The following is a 15,894-nucleotide window of genomic DNA, read 5'->3' as shown; positions in this document are numbered from 1 at the left end:
TAATAATAATGTAGGATCAAAAAAAAGGCAAAATTATGTAATTTTAGCAATTTTTCTAAAAAAAATACAAAACCAAAACCAAAACACACAAGGGTGGTTTTGCCAAAACCAAAACACGAAGCTAATCCAGATCCAAAACCACTTCACGGGGGGCAGGGAGCATCTCTAATTTGAAGGTAGGTATATTGTAAACCTACAAGTTTGGAAATCAAAGCTAAAATAATTTAAACACAAATCTGAATAAAATGTAAGAACTATGTAAGCCAACAAGTCATTATTTACATTCAGTATTTTATGTGTAACCTTAACATTGTAAACAATGCCTGCATTAAAGCTGCTTTCTTTAAGCAGCTGGCACCAGTTTCTGTATTTTATTCCTTGTGAGTGAAACTTGACCTGTGAAGAGATCTGCTTGTCATTTTATACTGTGTAAGTTGGTAGATGTGGTGCATACTTGGATGTGCACGTGGGTTTTTATTAAATATATAGAGTTCTACTTTGTTAATAACACAATGCTCTGTGGTTGCTGACAGCCAAAGCCCATTGTACAAGTTCCCTGGCACTTTTAGAGAAGCAGTGTGTATTATATGGCATATGTGTATTATAAATGTAGCAGGTTTATCTTAAAAAAATCTTGTCTCACAGAGCGCCAACTGCATCTAGCTACACCATGCTCACAAATATTTATATGTGAGTGAATGAGATAATGCAGTATGACACTTAACCGTCATCACGTACTGGCATGTACCAATCGTGCAGACTATAGTCAGTCACGTATATTTACATTTTAATTAGAAAATAGTGGAAATTTAAAAAAACTAAACATTAAGGTGCAACTTACATCACTATAAAACCACCCTCTTCATTAATTCAACCATTTATCTAGTAAAAAAACCATTATCTGGTAAAAATGTTTGCACCACTGCAGATAATGCCAACTGAACCACAGGTCCATGTGCTTCCCCATAAAAATGGGTATGGTGTATTTGCACAAATGTAGGTGCTGCCCTACAATAAGCAGCATTAACACTGCAACACTGAAGTTTTTTAAGTCGTGAATGAGTAATATAGTCTTTAGTTAGAGCTCAAATTTAAGTATTATACAGTATAAACTATATGTATAAGCTTAAACAATGCAAGAACTACAGTATATTAGTATCTTTATAAGAGCTTAATTGAAGCAGAAATTTTAAAATAAGCAAATAATGTTTGGAGGCGTGATTTCATTAAGGCAGCATGTATAACTACTTACAGGTCATAATCAAACACAATGCATGTATTTACTACAAACTTTGTTTATGTAATCTTTTTAGTGCCTGAGGGACTTATAAAACCCACAGTTTCTGAAGGGGCTTCTCTATCCCTTGCCGAGAGACTGTGCCAAGACTTGGAATGTCTCAAACTTTGTGGGCAGGAGGGTGAGGATGAGAAGCAGATCCTGCAAAGCCTCAATGTGGTCCTGCTGGCACTTGATGAAGACAGTTAAGTATAATGCAAATTGCTCTCTTAACATTTTGAGCTCCTGCTAGCTGAGAGGTGTGAGCGACATATGACTACTGCCAATGCAATATATCTTGGCCATGGATAAAACAATGAATAAATGCTGTGCAATAGAGAATGTTTTTCATCTCTGTTAAAGGACTAACACATCAATTACAAACACCTGATAGTCTTACATAGTTTTTATGATTATATGGGGGAGTTTCAATTCAGCACGAGGTGCCGCTTAACATTGCCACAATATTCTGATGCGCATATTGCTGCCTACTATGGTAAAGGAATCTCTGCTCATATTTCTGTGCACCTATATGGTATGCAAGTAAAAATGAGCGGAGATTCCAGCCTCAACATTGAGGCGATGTGTCTCCACGGAAGGTTCCGAAGACAATTTGCGTTGAATTGAATATCAACCCTATATGTTGGTTTGTTATTATGCTCCTCTTTACAATATTATTGTTTACAGGGAACTTTATGTCCTTGACTAATACAATTCATGCATCAGTAACATTGAAACATGTATGGTGATGTGAAGACACAGATCCCTACAACCCTACTGCACTAACCTTTCACCCAATCAAAAGAGACAAAGGGCCTGATTCAAGTTTGAATGCAACTTGCACACAAAAAAATAACATTATAAAATAAATGAGCAAATCTTAACAGTATAATCATTAATAAAAGTATGGATTTAATTTTTTTGTTTACATTAAATATATAATCAATATGCTTTAAATGTGTACTGTCCATACAATGCCTTTTTATAGTCTATTTTACTTACATAAACATGTTCTGCGATAGCTAGTGGCACGCAATACATGTAGTTTTTAACAGAAAAGTTATCGGCAGTTTTCAGTTGCATTTATTGGTGTAAGGTCAGTTTCTGAGAATGCACAGAGCTAGATACGGAGAGAGCAAATGGACTTGCATCCGAACATTAATCAGGCCGACAGTATCTACCATTTAGGTAAGTGGATATTACTGGGCAGTAATACAGTTCACTCAGCAATCACTGGTATATAACCCCCTCTGTCTGTCGAGCATTATAAAGGTCTTAGCCTAAAATTGTCACCATGCTGACAATAACTGTAGAGCACTCTCTCACACTGGCTAGTAAATGCAAATAATATATATCAATTGTATTAATGTTGAGTATTGTTGGTAAACTGTGTTACTTGAACTTGGCAGGTATTGAAATGCCTATGTAAAGTCTCTAGTAGTTCACCAAAGTTCTTTACAAACAGAGCGTGCATTCCATAGGGCACATTTAAAGGACATTCAGTGAGATGGGAGACAGGGGATGTGTTTTACATGTCAACTTTCAAAACATGAGAAGTCATGTGACAGGGGGTATGAGGGGTCACGTAACGTCACCACTATAAAATGCCGAAATTGACGGCATTGAATAGCGGGGAGGGGCTTAATGACATAATTAATCCCCGCCCCTGCCATTCAATGCTGTGAGTTTTGGCGAATCCAGGAGGTTTGCCTACTCTTCCTGGAGTCAGATAGGACTCGGCGAAATTCGGGAGCTTCCCGGGTATTCCCAGGAGAGTAGACAAGTATGGTTTTAGGTTTGCTGGATTTCTGTTGTGTTCTAAATAAGATATACATTTATGGGCGATGTAGGTGTTGTCGGGGGACCTGGATTTGGCGATTTGGCAGATGCTTAATAAACAGTGTATGTCCAGAGACAATTTTCTAAATAAATTTGATTAATTAAATTTGTAGGGGCAAACACAGGATTTTTAAAGGGACGGGTTCCAAATAGTTGAATTCGGAACAAAGCAAATATAAAACCTAAAAAAATAAAGTGCCACAATAGGCCTTCAACATAAACTTTTTTTACTGTAAATACATGTGAGTCACAAAATTCTTATTCACATAGATTAACATTATCTAATAATAAGATTGAAAATAATAAACAATAAATAACAAAATACATTAATAAAACATTTTCTCTCAACCATTTATTCAGTACTTTGAATGACAATAAAGCCCAATTGCATTCTACGCTTATGGAGTCCAATTATTATGTATGTGAAGTAAGGCCAGACCGTTCAGATGACTCCCCATACGCCCCATAGTGCTGCGCAGATGGGTTTTTTAGAAGCTTTAGAGAACTAAAGTTGTGCTCTGCCTCACAGGTCGTGATCAGAAGGACACATAAAATATCATAATATCTTTAGCAGGGTATTGTTGTTAGGATAATCCAGCTTACTAGCATGGCACAGAAATTCAGAAGCGGTAGAGGGGAGTAGTGATGTATCTTGAGACATTCAATGATGTTTTCATAACAATAGCTCAGCATGAATGTTCTTGGTGATAGAAGATCCTTTTCATATATGTCGGTGAAAGTATTTAGAACTTGGTTGTTATTCTCCATGTCTGTAACCAGTACGGATGGAATTATTGTCAGTGCCGTCATAGCTTTTGTTTGGTGATCTGAGAAATGCATGTCAAGCTTGGTAATTAAGTAATCAAGATAGGGTATCGTAATGACACGCCTATAATACATTTCAGGAGTTTCAGCTGACGTGTTACTTCCATTGGTTTGCCGACCACAAGTCCGTGGGAGATGAGGTATAACTTCAAACTGTAATCCCAAGTCAGCAGCTTTCTTAAAAAGTGCTGTATGCTGGTATTTCACATCCTCTATGATCCCTGCCATTGTCACTTTAACACCACCAATTGCAGAACAGGCCTTCACAATGTCATTAGCTTTAGATTGTAACAATACAGTTAGTACTTTCACAAAGGACATACAGTGCTGTACTACTACTAAAGAGATGATGTGGTCAATAGTAGTTAAAAAAAAATAAAGCGCTTTGGCATCAACAACATTATCTCTGTTCCACGATACAGGATTATCATATGAATGATCATAAATGTCCACAAAACATTTGACTATTGCTGGAAATAAGTCAAGAAATGTCTCCAGTGCATGATGTGTCTCTATCCAACAGATCATGCACAGAGACTTTAACCTTTTCCTTCTCACTTCAGGACACTCACTTGTAATAGCAGCATCAAGAGCATTCTGGCATTTAGGGTGAGAGTCAAAAAATATATATACAACAACAGCAAATATATTTCTCACCATGGGAATTTGAGAAGCTGTCATGATGGCCAGGTTTAAAGCATGGGAGCAGCAATGGGTGTACACAGCCTTCAGGTACTGATGAGATATAATTTCAGCAGCACCTTTTACTTTCCCTGCCATTGATCCTGGACCATCATATCCCTGACCTCTTAGTTTTTGCAAACAAAGTTCTGTCATTTTAATGACTGTGATGATTTTCTGGGCAGTTTGTTGACCAGTGACTCCCTCACTGTATTCTAGGAACCTCTGGAACTCCTCTCTTATATAGCCATGTTTACCAACAATTCAAATGACGAGAGCTAACTGTTCTTTGTTACTGCAGTCTGCCGTTTTATCAGTTATGACAGTAAAAAAGTCATCCACATCAGCCACTATCTTTCCAGTTAGTATGTTTCCACATATGTCTATTATTTCATTTTGAATGCGCCAGCTAGTGTACATTGAGTTTTTGGCTGACTTGTTCAGATGGTCTCTCAATTCACTGTCTCCTTCACTTCATTCAAGTTGCCTTTGTTAGCAGAATCACCCCTAATACTGTCTCGATGCCCTCTTAGAGCAATATTTTGATGACCATACATAATAATGGCACTGATAATTGGTTTTAGCTTATTTAGCTTTTGATCAAAATTCTTACAACTTTCTTGGCTTAGGTAGTGGTCCACTGGATTCTGAATTCCCTTACAAGTCTGTTTAAACTCTGAGGCTACTGATACAGCATTTTTGTCCAGTTTGAAAACGGGACAGACACAAAGTTTTTAGCAGCACCACTTGGCAGAGGGAAGACAGCACAGAAAACAGAGTCCTGCATCAAGCGATTTACAATATGCAAGCCATTTGAATTGTGACAGATTGAACATCTCTGCATCACTTAGTGACTGAGTTAAAGCAATGCTGATGTCAGGCTGTGGAGGAAGCCACTGTCGGACTGGGGCATTAAGGGCCCACGGGGGGAATACAATGGTAGGGGCCCACCAGAGGGGCTGTGGCCAGTCACTAGAGAGGCGTAACCAAACCAGGGTGTGGTAAGCCCACGAAGGACAGGTTGTATATATAGAATACACAGTCTTGACCTGCCCCTTAGATTGGGCAGAACAGTCATCAAAAATTGGGATTGTCCCACTAGAATCAGAACACATGACAGACTATCCTGCTCTCTCCTACCTGTTCTTGTCACTTTCACCACCTGTGGCTGCTGGTTTCTTTAGTTGCGGCTTATCTGGATACTCAAATGTTGGGGGCCCTATTTGGAGAAAAAAAATGGGTACATTTAGAAAATTGCAATCAGCCCCGTTGTTAAATCAATAGGACCCACGATTAATACTTAGGCCTTCCTCCAGCCCCAACATTAAAACAATAGTATTCACTTTTAATATTTAAAAGTCGTATAATTGGAAGAAAGAAAGTGTTTTGATTAATATTGTTTTACCGTGCAATTGTGATCAGTATGCCACATTACATGGCGCAACCGCACAATAAAGCATGCACGCTTACACTCGCACTTACACATTCACTTATATTTATATTTCATATTTATAATGGTTCAACTCCACAGTCGTTTATGAGCAGATGTTTTTTGGTTTATAGTTATATATTATAAGGTTATATGTACACTGTCATGTGCAAGCTAATTTTTAGGCATAAATCTGTAAATATGTGTTTGTGAATTAATTCCTAGAAATAGTGTGACATGACTTTCAGAGAAGCTGTTAGATCAATGGGTTTTGCTTATGTTAAACTACCCAGAGGGGGCTGGTAGATAAGGGTAGCACCTTGTACCATTTATGGCAGGACAGCAAATGTGATAGCCTTTGAGGATATCTCTTTCAAGACAAGGAAATCTAACACATGTTTGGGAGGCCCCAGACAGGCCGACTGCAGAGACAGGGTTGTATGTTAATGATAGCTTCAAGCTGAAATGGAACACAGGAAAATATCATATCATTTTCTCCAATATCATACTTAGCAGAGGCATGTGTGGTATGCAGATGAAGGGGTAAAGGTAAAATCATGTTTGTAAGTCATACTGGTGAAAAGTAAGGACAGAGTGCCAAAAACCTCTACAGCAGAATCATAAAACCCTAATTTGCATTCTACAGTCCTGTTGGTTCTGACCTCACAGGAAGGGGAGCTGTGGGCCCTGCAGCTTGGTTTTAAAACTGTAGTGAAAATGTAAGTGGGGATTCACTCTTGAGGGAGTCAATTTGATATTGAAGAGGGTCCCATTTTTCCCAGCACCAGAAACTTGATTATAAATGAGGTATCAATTCTGTGTTTTATCCTTTTTATTTTATAAGAAACAATTGCGTTATATTTGTATGCCTTCTTATTAACCGTTTTATCTTAAGCATTGTGGATGTATTTTCCATATTAAATTACATATAAGTTCAAGTCTCTGTGTTCTTACGAATTCACGCGACAGTTTGGTCAAGACGCTACATAATTGAAACGGGGGGAACATTGTGGTTTATGAGTAAAGTAAATTGTGTTAGATTAATGCTAGGGAGAACCAAAGGCTACCTAAATAAGAGTGTCAGCTCTTGTCAGAAAGAACCTTGGTGGTGGCATAGTTAGTACCACAAAGCTAGTGTGTGGTATAGATAGGGATGGATTTAATCATTTTAGACATACCAGAGTTAGGCAGTCGCGGCGGCCGCGGGCACCGCCGTGACTCACTGTGGCTCCGCCTGGCATCCCGGACGTCGCTATGACGACCGGGATGTCACTTCCGTGATTTGGGCCGACCGTTGCCAGAGCAACGGCCGGACGCCGAAAGTAATATTTATGTGCTCCGGCAGGCTCTGTAGCCAGGCGCATGCTCAGTTAGGTCCCGCAGCTGTGGGCTGATTAAGAACTCTGTTATTTGTATTAGCCTGCACCTGATGAATATTGGTGACAGGTTCTGATTGGTTAGGTCTGTATTTAAGGCAGTGAGGTCTGCAGCCTCACTGCCGGTTATAGCTTTCAGTTACCTGTTCTGCTGACCTGCTCTGCTCCTTGTTCTTGTCTTGTGGATATTCTGATTGGATTGCCTGTGTATGACCCCTTGCCTGGATTTGGACCCTGCCTGTGTTTCTTGTGACCCTGACCCCTGGCGTGTTTACCGACTTTCCTGTTTGCTCGTGACCCTTGACCTCGACTCGTTTATTGGATTCGCTGTCTGCTGCCAGCCCTCGACCCTTGCCTGGACTTCACTCCGCTTTCCTGGGTTCTCCCCAGCCGTTGCGCACTTCACGACCCTCTGTTGGTCTGCGGCCAAATCTGTCCCCACCACTAGGGGCTCCAGTGAACACCAGACTGGCAGAGCAGACTCCGGGTTGTGCTGTACCGGCTAGAGGGGATCCTAACAACCAGGTGGTTGTTTTTTTTGTGAACCCTGTGTCACACACGCATCACGCAGGCTCAGGTGAGTGCTATTCGTGACATACACTTTAGTGATATTTAAAGTTCAGGTCACGGGAAGCATGTCATGTTTGGTATCATTCTAATCCCCTATTTATCCGCAGTTGTCGCCGAAAGGATCGCACATTGCGTGCACTAGTTATCGATGATAGGGAATAGATGATTAGAATGATATTGTCTGTGTAATGCTAATAGACAAGTTTAAACTAGTTCTTGGTGGGAACATTAGTATTCATCATCTGGAGAGCTGACCCCCACCCTTGGAAAGCTGACCCCCACCCTTGGAGGGGAATGTTTGAACTGACCTATGGTCTGCATTACACTGGACCTTCCTGAAGCCTGAACCTATGGAAACTTGCCAAGTCACCTGTATTGCATTTACTGTAACATCAAATGTATATATACTACTCCCTGGAATCAGCTAAGCAGTCACTCTGACCAAAGTCTTCAGGACTGAAGGACTGTAACTGGATCCAGCAGAGCACAGCGTATGTATGTATGTATGTATGTATGTATGTATCATGTATCGGCTGTACTATACTTATTTATTTGAACTGTTATACTTTTGCTTTTGCTAAATAAATTGCTTGTGCTTTGGAACCACACAAATCGCATAGACAATGCATATTGGAAAACGATGAAATTACTTTAATAAATAAAAAGATCTCTAAATCCCTCCAACAAACCCCAACATTAAAGTATTAGTATTCCCATTTAATAAATAAATCTATTTCCCTCCCTCCAAACAGCCCTAGCAATAAATCAATAGCATTTATGTATAATAAATATACCTTTTTCCCACAACCATCACTACCATTAAATAAATCATATTCACCTTTAATAAATAGTCATGCTCCTCAAACTCAGCCCCACATTCAACTAATACCCCCTCAAACCACCCTATCTTAAATTAATAGTCTCCACTATAAAATGAAATTGCCCCACCATCACCCCACAAACAAAATAGCACCCATTAATTAGCCAACACCTACCTTACACACACACTACAATGCGACAGGCCCTCTTTGCCATAACACACACATTACTGTGCCCCTTCATCACCATGCTGTGCCCCCTTATGATCACACTGCGCCCTCCATGCTGCTTTTGCTCCCCAGGTTATCACCCTGTGACATGCTGCTTTTCCTCCCCTCTTCATCACTCTGTGGCATGCTGCTTCTCCCCTTCTCCCCATCACCATGTGCCATTCCTTTTCTTTTCTTATTGGCTTCTTTCTTATTGGCTTCTCTTCTTCTCTTCTGTCGGGTGAGACGTCATCATGTCACGCCCAACATTCAGTGCGAACAGAGCAGAGAGGCAAGAGGAGGGGCACCAGCGCCGCAATCACGAGAGTATTATTATTTTTTTTTTTTTTAAAGTTCCTGCTCCCCCACCAACGAATAAGGGAGCCATCAGGGGTCAGGACCTACCGGGGGATACCCCTCTGACCATCTTTCTGGTACAATTGGACATGTCTCTATGTTAGTTATTGGGCTAGTTAGCACTGCAGATGATGTTCCTGACTCACAATCAGAGCATCCCTCCAAAACAGCTGCCCCAGCGTGCTCTACCAAACAGCTTTGGGTATGAGTAGAATCCGTCACTGCTGGCAGCGCTATAGTCTTTGAAGCTGCTTTAAAATATTTAAGGATAGCACCCTTTTGAGATAAGGGACGTTTTGACATGGTTGTATCTTCTGCATAAACTTCTGACCATTCAAAAAGATATGATAAAATTCGGATTTTGTAATAACTAACACTTTTGTTAAAATATTTTCTAGCATTGACACTGCAAATGAAAACTAGCAATTATATTGCATATTAAAAAAAGCTTTTATACTGCACATGAAAACTAGCAATGATACCGCATATCATAATAGTATTGATAACACACATTTAAAATAGCAATAGATACCGCACATTAAAAATAACATTGATAACGCACATTAAAAAAATGAACAACAACAAAAATAAACAAATAACATTGATACCATGACACCAGTTTTGACTATGTTAGATACATATATGCAATATATATATAATGTTAGGGCAGCATGGTGGCTTAGTGATTAGCACATCTGCCTCACAGAACTGGGATCATGAATTCAATTCCCAACCATGGCCTTATCATTGTGGAGTTTGTATGTTCTCACTGTGTATGCATGGTTTTCCTTCCACACTCCAAAAACATACTGCTAAGTTAATTGGCTGCTATTAAATTGACCTTAATTTCTCTCTGTATGTGTGTGTATGTTAGTGAAAATAGACTCTAAGCTCCAATGGGACAGGGACTGATGTGAGCAGGGGCGGATTGGGAACTTAAAGTGGCCCTGGAAAAAATTACTGATGTGGCCTCATGTGAGCAGGACCAAAACAACTGCAGGTTGGGCTAATACAAAAGTAGGCGGGATTTAGAACTACTGGAACTTGGTTGTAGTGACAATTAGGAAACCCTAGATGTGATGACTTAAGACACAGTGGGTCATCTTTAAAGCAATGCAGGGCAAACTGCCAGTCCTGTGTTCTAATATTAAATTAATCATTTTGCATTATAAGCGACTGGTGTGGCCTTTGTGCTCTGTTATGTTCGTTTAGTCGCTATCAATAAATATTGTCCACTGCGATCAATGTGGTTCCAACTCACAAAAGAGATTTAATAGCAAGATGTAACAAATTACAATAAAATATTATAAAGTACAGCCAATACATACGCTGTGTACTGGATCCAGCAAACAATCATTCAGTCCTAAAGCTTGTGGTCAAAGTAGACTGAATGAAGGTCTCAGTGCCTGGTTTATATACAGTTTGTGGTACATAAAAAACAGTGGTGATGTCATGGCATTTTTCCATTGGTTCAGGTTGGTTCAAATGATGCTCTCCAAGGGTGGGGGTCAACTCTCCAACTGTTGCCTATGTGTCTGCCCTCAGGAGCCTACTGAAATACTGGTTCAAACCAGTCTATTAGCATTCCAAACACAATATTATTTTGAGCATTAATCCTTTATCATCCATAACTAGCATTCGCAAGGTGAGATCACTTAGCCGATTGTAGCGGATGTCTGATGGTAAAAAAGTGGATTAGTATGACACTAAACATGATACATTTCCTATTTCTTGAACTTTAGATATCAATAAAGTGGTTTTAACATTATTATATTGAACTATTGAATCTATTACATTTGAATATAAAAGACTATGTGCTGGAACTTTATTAAGGTGAACTATTTACAAATGTATGTGAGAGTTAAAAAGTATTTAGAAGTGTTTGCTAGTTTTATTGTGTAATACGCCCTTCCACGCCATAGTGCGCTATTTGCATATTTTCAGATAAAGCCAATTAAATCAATATTTATTCACTTGAAACGACTTCATCCAATTATTTGACTTTCACAGCTTCATTTATTTGTTAAGTTCCCTACCAACATGTCCTTCCAAAATTCCCTTCATAGGAACATATCGGACTTTGTTTAAAAAGTTTAACTATTATGAAACTTATTGGCACAATCGTATTTGATTAGTCTGTTGCATTTTCTACTGACGTCCTGAGATGCAAACTACTCAAATCTCTCTATATATAACATATAAATATGTGAGTTTCAAAAAATGCATTACAAATAATTGTTATAATAAATGGTTGTCCATGATGACCGGGTTGTCACTTCCAGATCCGCCCCAGCCATTGTCAGGTTAATGGTCGGGATGATCTGCTCCCAAATCGCTGCATCCAGCAGGAGGGGTAGCAGGGTGCATTTCGCAAGTCATTAATTAATTATTCCTCTCCTGGGACTGATTTATTCCTCCTGTTCCCTGTGATTGGCCCTTCCATGTATTTAAGGCAGGGAGAGCTTAGCGTCCCTACTGGTTATAGCGTCCAATGCCTGTGTATTGCTGACCTGCTTTGCTTCCTGACATTCCTGGTTGATTCTTAGTTGTGACCTTGCCTGAACTTTTGGACCTCGCCTGATTGCCTGTTGCTTTGACCATTTGACTGGATATTGAGCTCACTTCTTTGCTTGTGACCTTGACCTTCGCCTGATTATTGGATCTGCTTGCTTGTTGCCAGTCCCGACCTCTGACCTGTACCCTGACCTTTCTTCTGGCTATGGACCCGCTTCTGGGTCTGGCCTCCTCCTCCAGTCTTCCAGTTACTTTCTCTAGTGCCGCAGCTATCCTGATAAGCCTGTACTACAATAGAGATAAGTCCTGGGGGCATCCGAGTACCGGTGAACATATATAGTTCTATGGGAAAGGCGGCTGCTATAGGTGAAGATCTCTACTAGTCTGGTTCTAAAGACTTATCAATAGCTGTGATCCTAACATTATAACTGACCATTAAAACATGAGTGAATTGGCCTGATGGATGAGAGCGGGACTAATCCTACTCCAGCACAGGTGCTGGCTGGTCAAATCCAGACCCTGTCCCAAATGGTCCAGGGGTTGTCACACTGGTTATCTGTGCAAGAGAAACTCTCCAGAACCTCACAGGCAATCGGGGAACTGACAGTTGAGCCCAAAGCGACTGGATCGGTTCTCTGGGGACAGAGCCTTGTTCCGTAATTTCAAGGAGAGTTGCAAATTATATTTTTGTCTGCAGCTACATTCCTCCGACTCTGAGAAACAGAGAGTGGGAATGGTAATTTCACTCCTTCAAGGAGACCCTTAAACCTGGGCCTTCAGCTTGCCTTCTGATCGGTGAATGCGTTCTTTAATGCATCAAGTCTCTTGTATGATGACACAGAAGGTGTGGCTTCAGCTGAGTCTCACCTGAGATCCTTTTAGCAAGGCCGGCGCTCCACCGAAGCATACTCAGCCAAGTTCCGGCGGTGGTCCACTGACAGTAAGTGGAAGAATTCCGCCTACATTTGTCCGATCAAATTAAGGACTCTCTGGTTCAGTATCCTTCACCCACTTCCCTGGAAGGACTTATGCAACTGGCTATCAAGATTGATAGACATATCAAGGAGAGAAGAGCTGAGAAAGAAGCCCATTCATCCGATACAACTCTTTTCTTACCTTCTCCTTCTATGGAACCTACGGAACCTATGCAGTTAGGGGCTTATTGTCTCTCTCCAGAAGGGAGAACAAGGAGACGTACCTTGGGCCTTTGTTTATATTGTGGCAACAAAGGCAATCTTCTCCGCTCCTGTCCTAGCAAACCGGGAAAAGGGCAGACCTAGAGGATGAGAAAGCGGTTCATCTAGGTCTGCAGATCATATCTTCCAAAAATGCTCTTTTGGTTCCAGCTTCAATTTCCTGGGGTGCGCACTCCATCTCCATCTCTGTCTTCTTGGACAGTGGTGCCGCTGGGAACTTTTTGGACATCGAATTCACCAGCTCTGTAAGAGTTATTCCCATAAAGATTGATCCAGCCATTTCTGTATGCGGGCTTTATGTTGGTCTTTTACCTGGTGGCAAGATTTGCTATAAAACGCCTCCTTTGCAACTCACTGTAGGGGCCCTGCATTCTGGGTATTTGCCTTTCTACCTAATCAAGTGTCCTTCAGTTCTTTTAATCCTGGGGCACCCCTGGCTCCAACTTCATAATCCAGTCATCAATTGGAGCAAAGGAGAGATTGTTCAGTGGGCTTCTACTTGTTCTTCATCCTATTCGGCTGATCTAACCCTTGCTGAATCAGTTAACTTTGCCATATCATAACTTATGGGATGTTTTTTCCAAAAGAGCTGCTGATACATTGCCTCCTGATCGTCACTACGATTGTGCCATAGCTTTAGTCCCTGGTTCCAAACTACGCAAGGGTAGATTGTACTCGCTCTCTATACCTAAAACTGAGGCCATGGAAGATTATGTAAAGGAGAGCCTTCAGAAGGGTTTTATCACCTCTAGGAGCCATATTCTTCTTTGTCTCCAAGAAGGACAAAACACATCAGCCTTGCATAGACTTTTGCAGCCTGAATAAGATCACCATTAAGAACACCTATCAGCTTCTGCTAATATCTTCTCTCTTTGATCAGCTCCACTGTATTTCCTTAAATTGATTGACGTGGGGCATATAACCTTGTATGTATCCAAGAACGTGACGAGTGGAAGACCCCCTTTAACACCCACACAGGCCATTATGAGTATGTAGTGATGCCATTTGGCCGATGTAATGCTCCCGTGGTTTTTCAAGATCTTATTAATGATGACATCTGTGAATTTCTAGGTCATTTTGTCCTGGTATACCTGGATGATATTCTAATCTATTCCCAGTCCCTCAAGCAGCATCGTCTCAATGTTAAACAAGTTCTCTTAAAACTCAGAGGTCACCAACTTTTTGCTAAGATAGAAAAATGCGAATTTGAAATTCAAAAGGTGTTTTTTCTTGGATATGTAATCTCCTCCTCTGGGTTCTCCATGGATCCTAGTAAGTTTCAGGCAATATTGGATTGGGTGCGGACAACCAATCTCAATGCCATACAAAGGTTTCTGGGCTTTACAAATTATTATTGGAGATTTATTCATAACTTCCCAGACTTGGTAACGCCAATTACTGCTTTAATCCGCAAGGGAGCCGATACCAGTAATTGGACTATCAATTCCTTCGAGGCTCTGAAAGCTGCATTTATTTCCGCTCCTATCCTGAGCCACCCTAATCCGAATCTACCTTTTGTGGTAGAGATTGATGCCTCCGGTGTAGGTGCGGGTGCCATATTGTCTCAGAAACACCCTCATGACCATAAACTGCATCCATGTGTCCATGCCCGGCTGCCGCGACTCTCTCACCTGCGTCCCGGCTGTCGCTATGATGACCGGGACGTCACTTCAACCAATCCACTAGCCTGTGGGCTAATTAATGACCAAGTTATTAGGCATAGGCTGGGGGTGATTTTCAGAGCTAGGTTCTGATTGGCCACATTCAGTATTTAAGGCAGGGAGGGCTTAGCCACTCTGCCGGTTATATCGTCAGTTCTGCTGTTAGCTATCTTGCTCTGTGTCTGGTGATAAGCCTTTGGATTAACTTCTGTTATTGACACCTGCCTGTACCTCAGACTCTGTCTGCATGCCTTTGACCCTGACCCGTTTGCCTGCACTTTGGACCCCGCTGTATTGCCTGTGACCCTGAGCTTTGGCATGTTATCCGATTATTCTGCTTGCTAGTGACCTCTGACCTCGGCTTTTGTCTGACCATCCGCTGCCATCTACACTGCCTCCTGGCCTGCCGCTACGGTTTGGTATTATAAACTTACATTACATTTGGAGTTAAGTCCTGGGGGCATCTAAGTACCGGTGAAAGTGTCAAGCTCTATGGGAAAGGCGGCTGCTAAAGGTGAAGACCTCCGCCATCTAGTTCTGTAAGTTTGTGAACCAACTGTCAGCGTAACATTATAACCGGCCATAAAGTTCTGGAGAATTCGCTTCCATGGACGAAAGCGGGATGAACCTCTCTCCAGCCCAAGTTCTGGCAAGTCAGATCCAGTCCATCTCACAAGTGCTCCAGAACCTTGTTCAGCGTTTGTCTGCCAGGAAGAGGCCACCAGAGCCGCGCAAGTTCAGCAAAGCCCGTCAGCTCCCACCGTGGAGCCCAAGCTGAATTTACCGGACTGATTGTCTGGGGACAGAAGCTTGTTCCGTAACTTTAAGGACAGTTGTAAACTTTACTTCCATCATCGACCCCGCTCCTCCGGCCCTGAGCAACAGAGAGTGGGTATAATGATTTTGTTATTTCAGGGTGACCCTCAGTCTTGGGCCTTCAATTGCCTTCTGACAGTCCTTCATTGAGGTCAGTGGATTCCTTCTTCGATGCCCTAGGTCTCCTGTATGACGGCCCGGATCGGGTAGCCTCCACTGAGGCCCACCTCAGATCCTTAAAACAAGGCCAACGCTGTGCGGAAGAATACCGGCGGGGGTCCACTGACAGTGAGTGGAAGCATTGCACAGCCAGTCCTGTTTGCGGT

The 15,894-nt window shown here is 41.4% G+C and overlaps 1 protein-coding gene across 2 annotated transcripts in view; it reads left to right on the top strand.

The window, feature by feature from the left end:
* Positions 1-15,894, top strand: part of LOC142161481 (rap1 GTPase-GDP dissociation stimulator 1-like) — a 220,611-nt gene that overhangs the window by 80,201 nt on the left and 124,516 nt on the right. For both annotated transcript variants that reach the window (XM_075217152.1, XM_075217151.1), the window contains exon 2: positions 1,314-1,481. In XM_075217152.1, the coding sequence (XP_075073253.1) occupies positions 1,314-1,481 (168 nt within the window). The remainder of the gene's footprint in view (positions 1-1,313; positions 1,482-15,894) is intronic.

This window comes from Mixophyes fleayi, chromosome 6, assembly GCF_038048845.1.
Source record: "Mixophyes fleayi isolate aMixFle1 chromosome 6, aMixFle1.hap1, whole genome shotgun sequence".
Lineage (NCBI taxonomy): Eukaryota > Metazoa > Chordata > Amphibia > Anura > Limnodynastidae > Mixophyes > Mixophyes fleayi.
The sequence above is the reverse complement of the archived record's forward strand: the minus strand, read 5'-3'. Positions and strand labels throughout refer to the sequence as shown.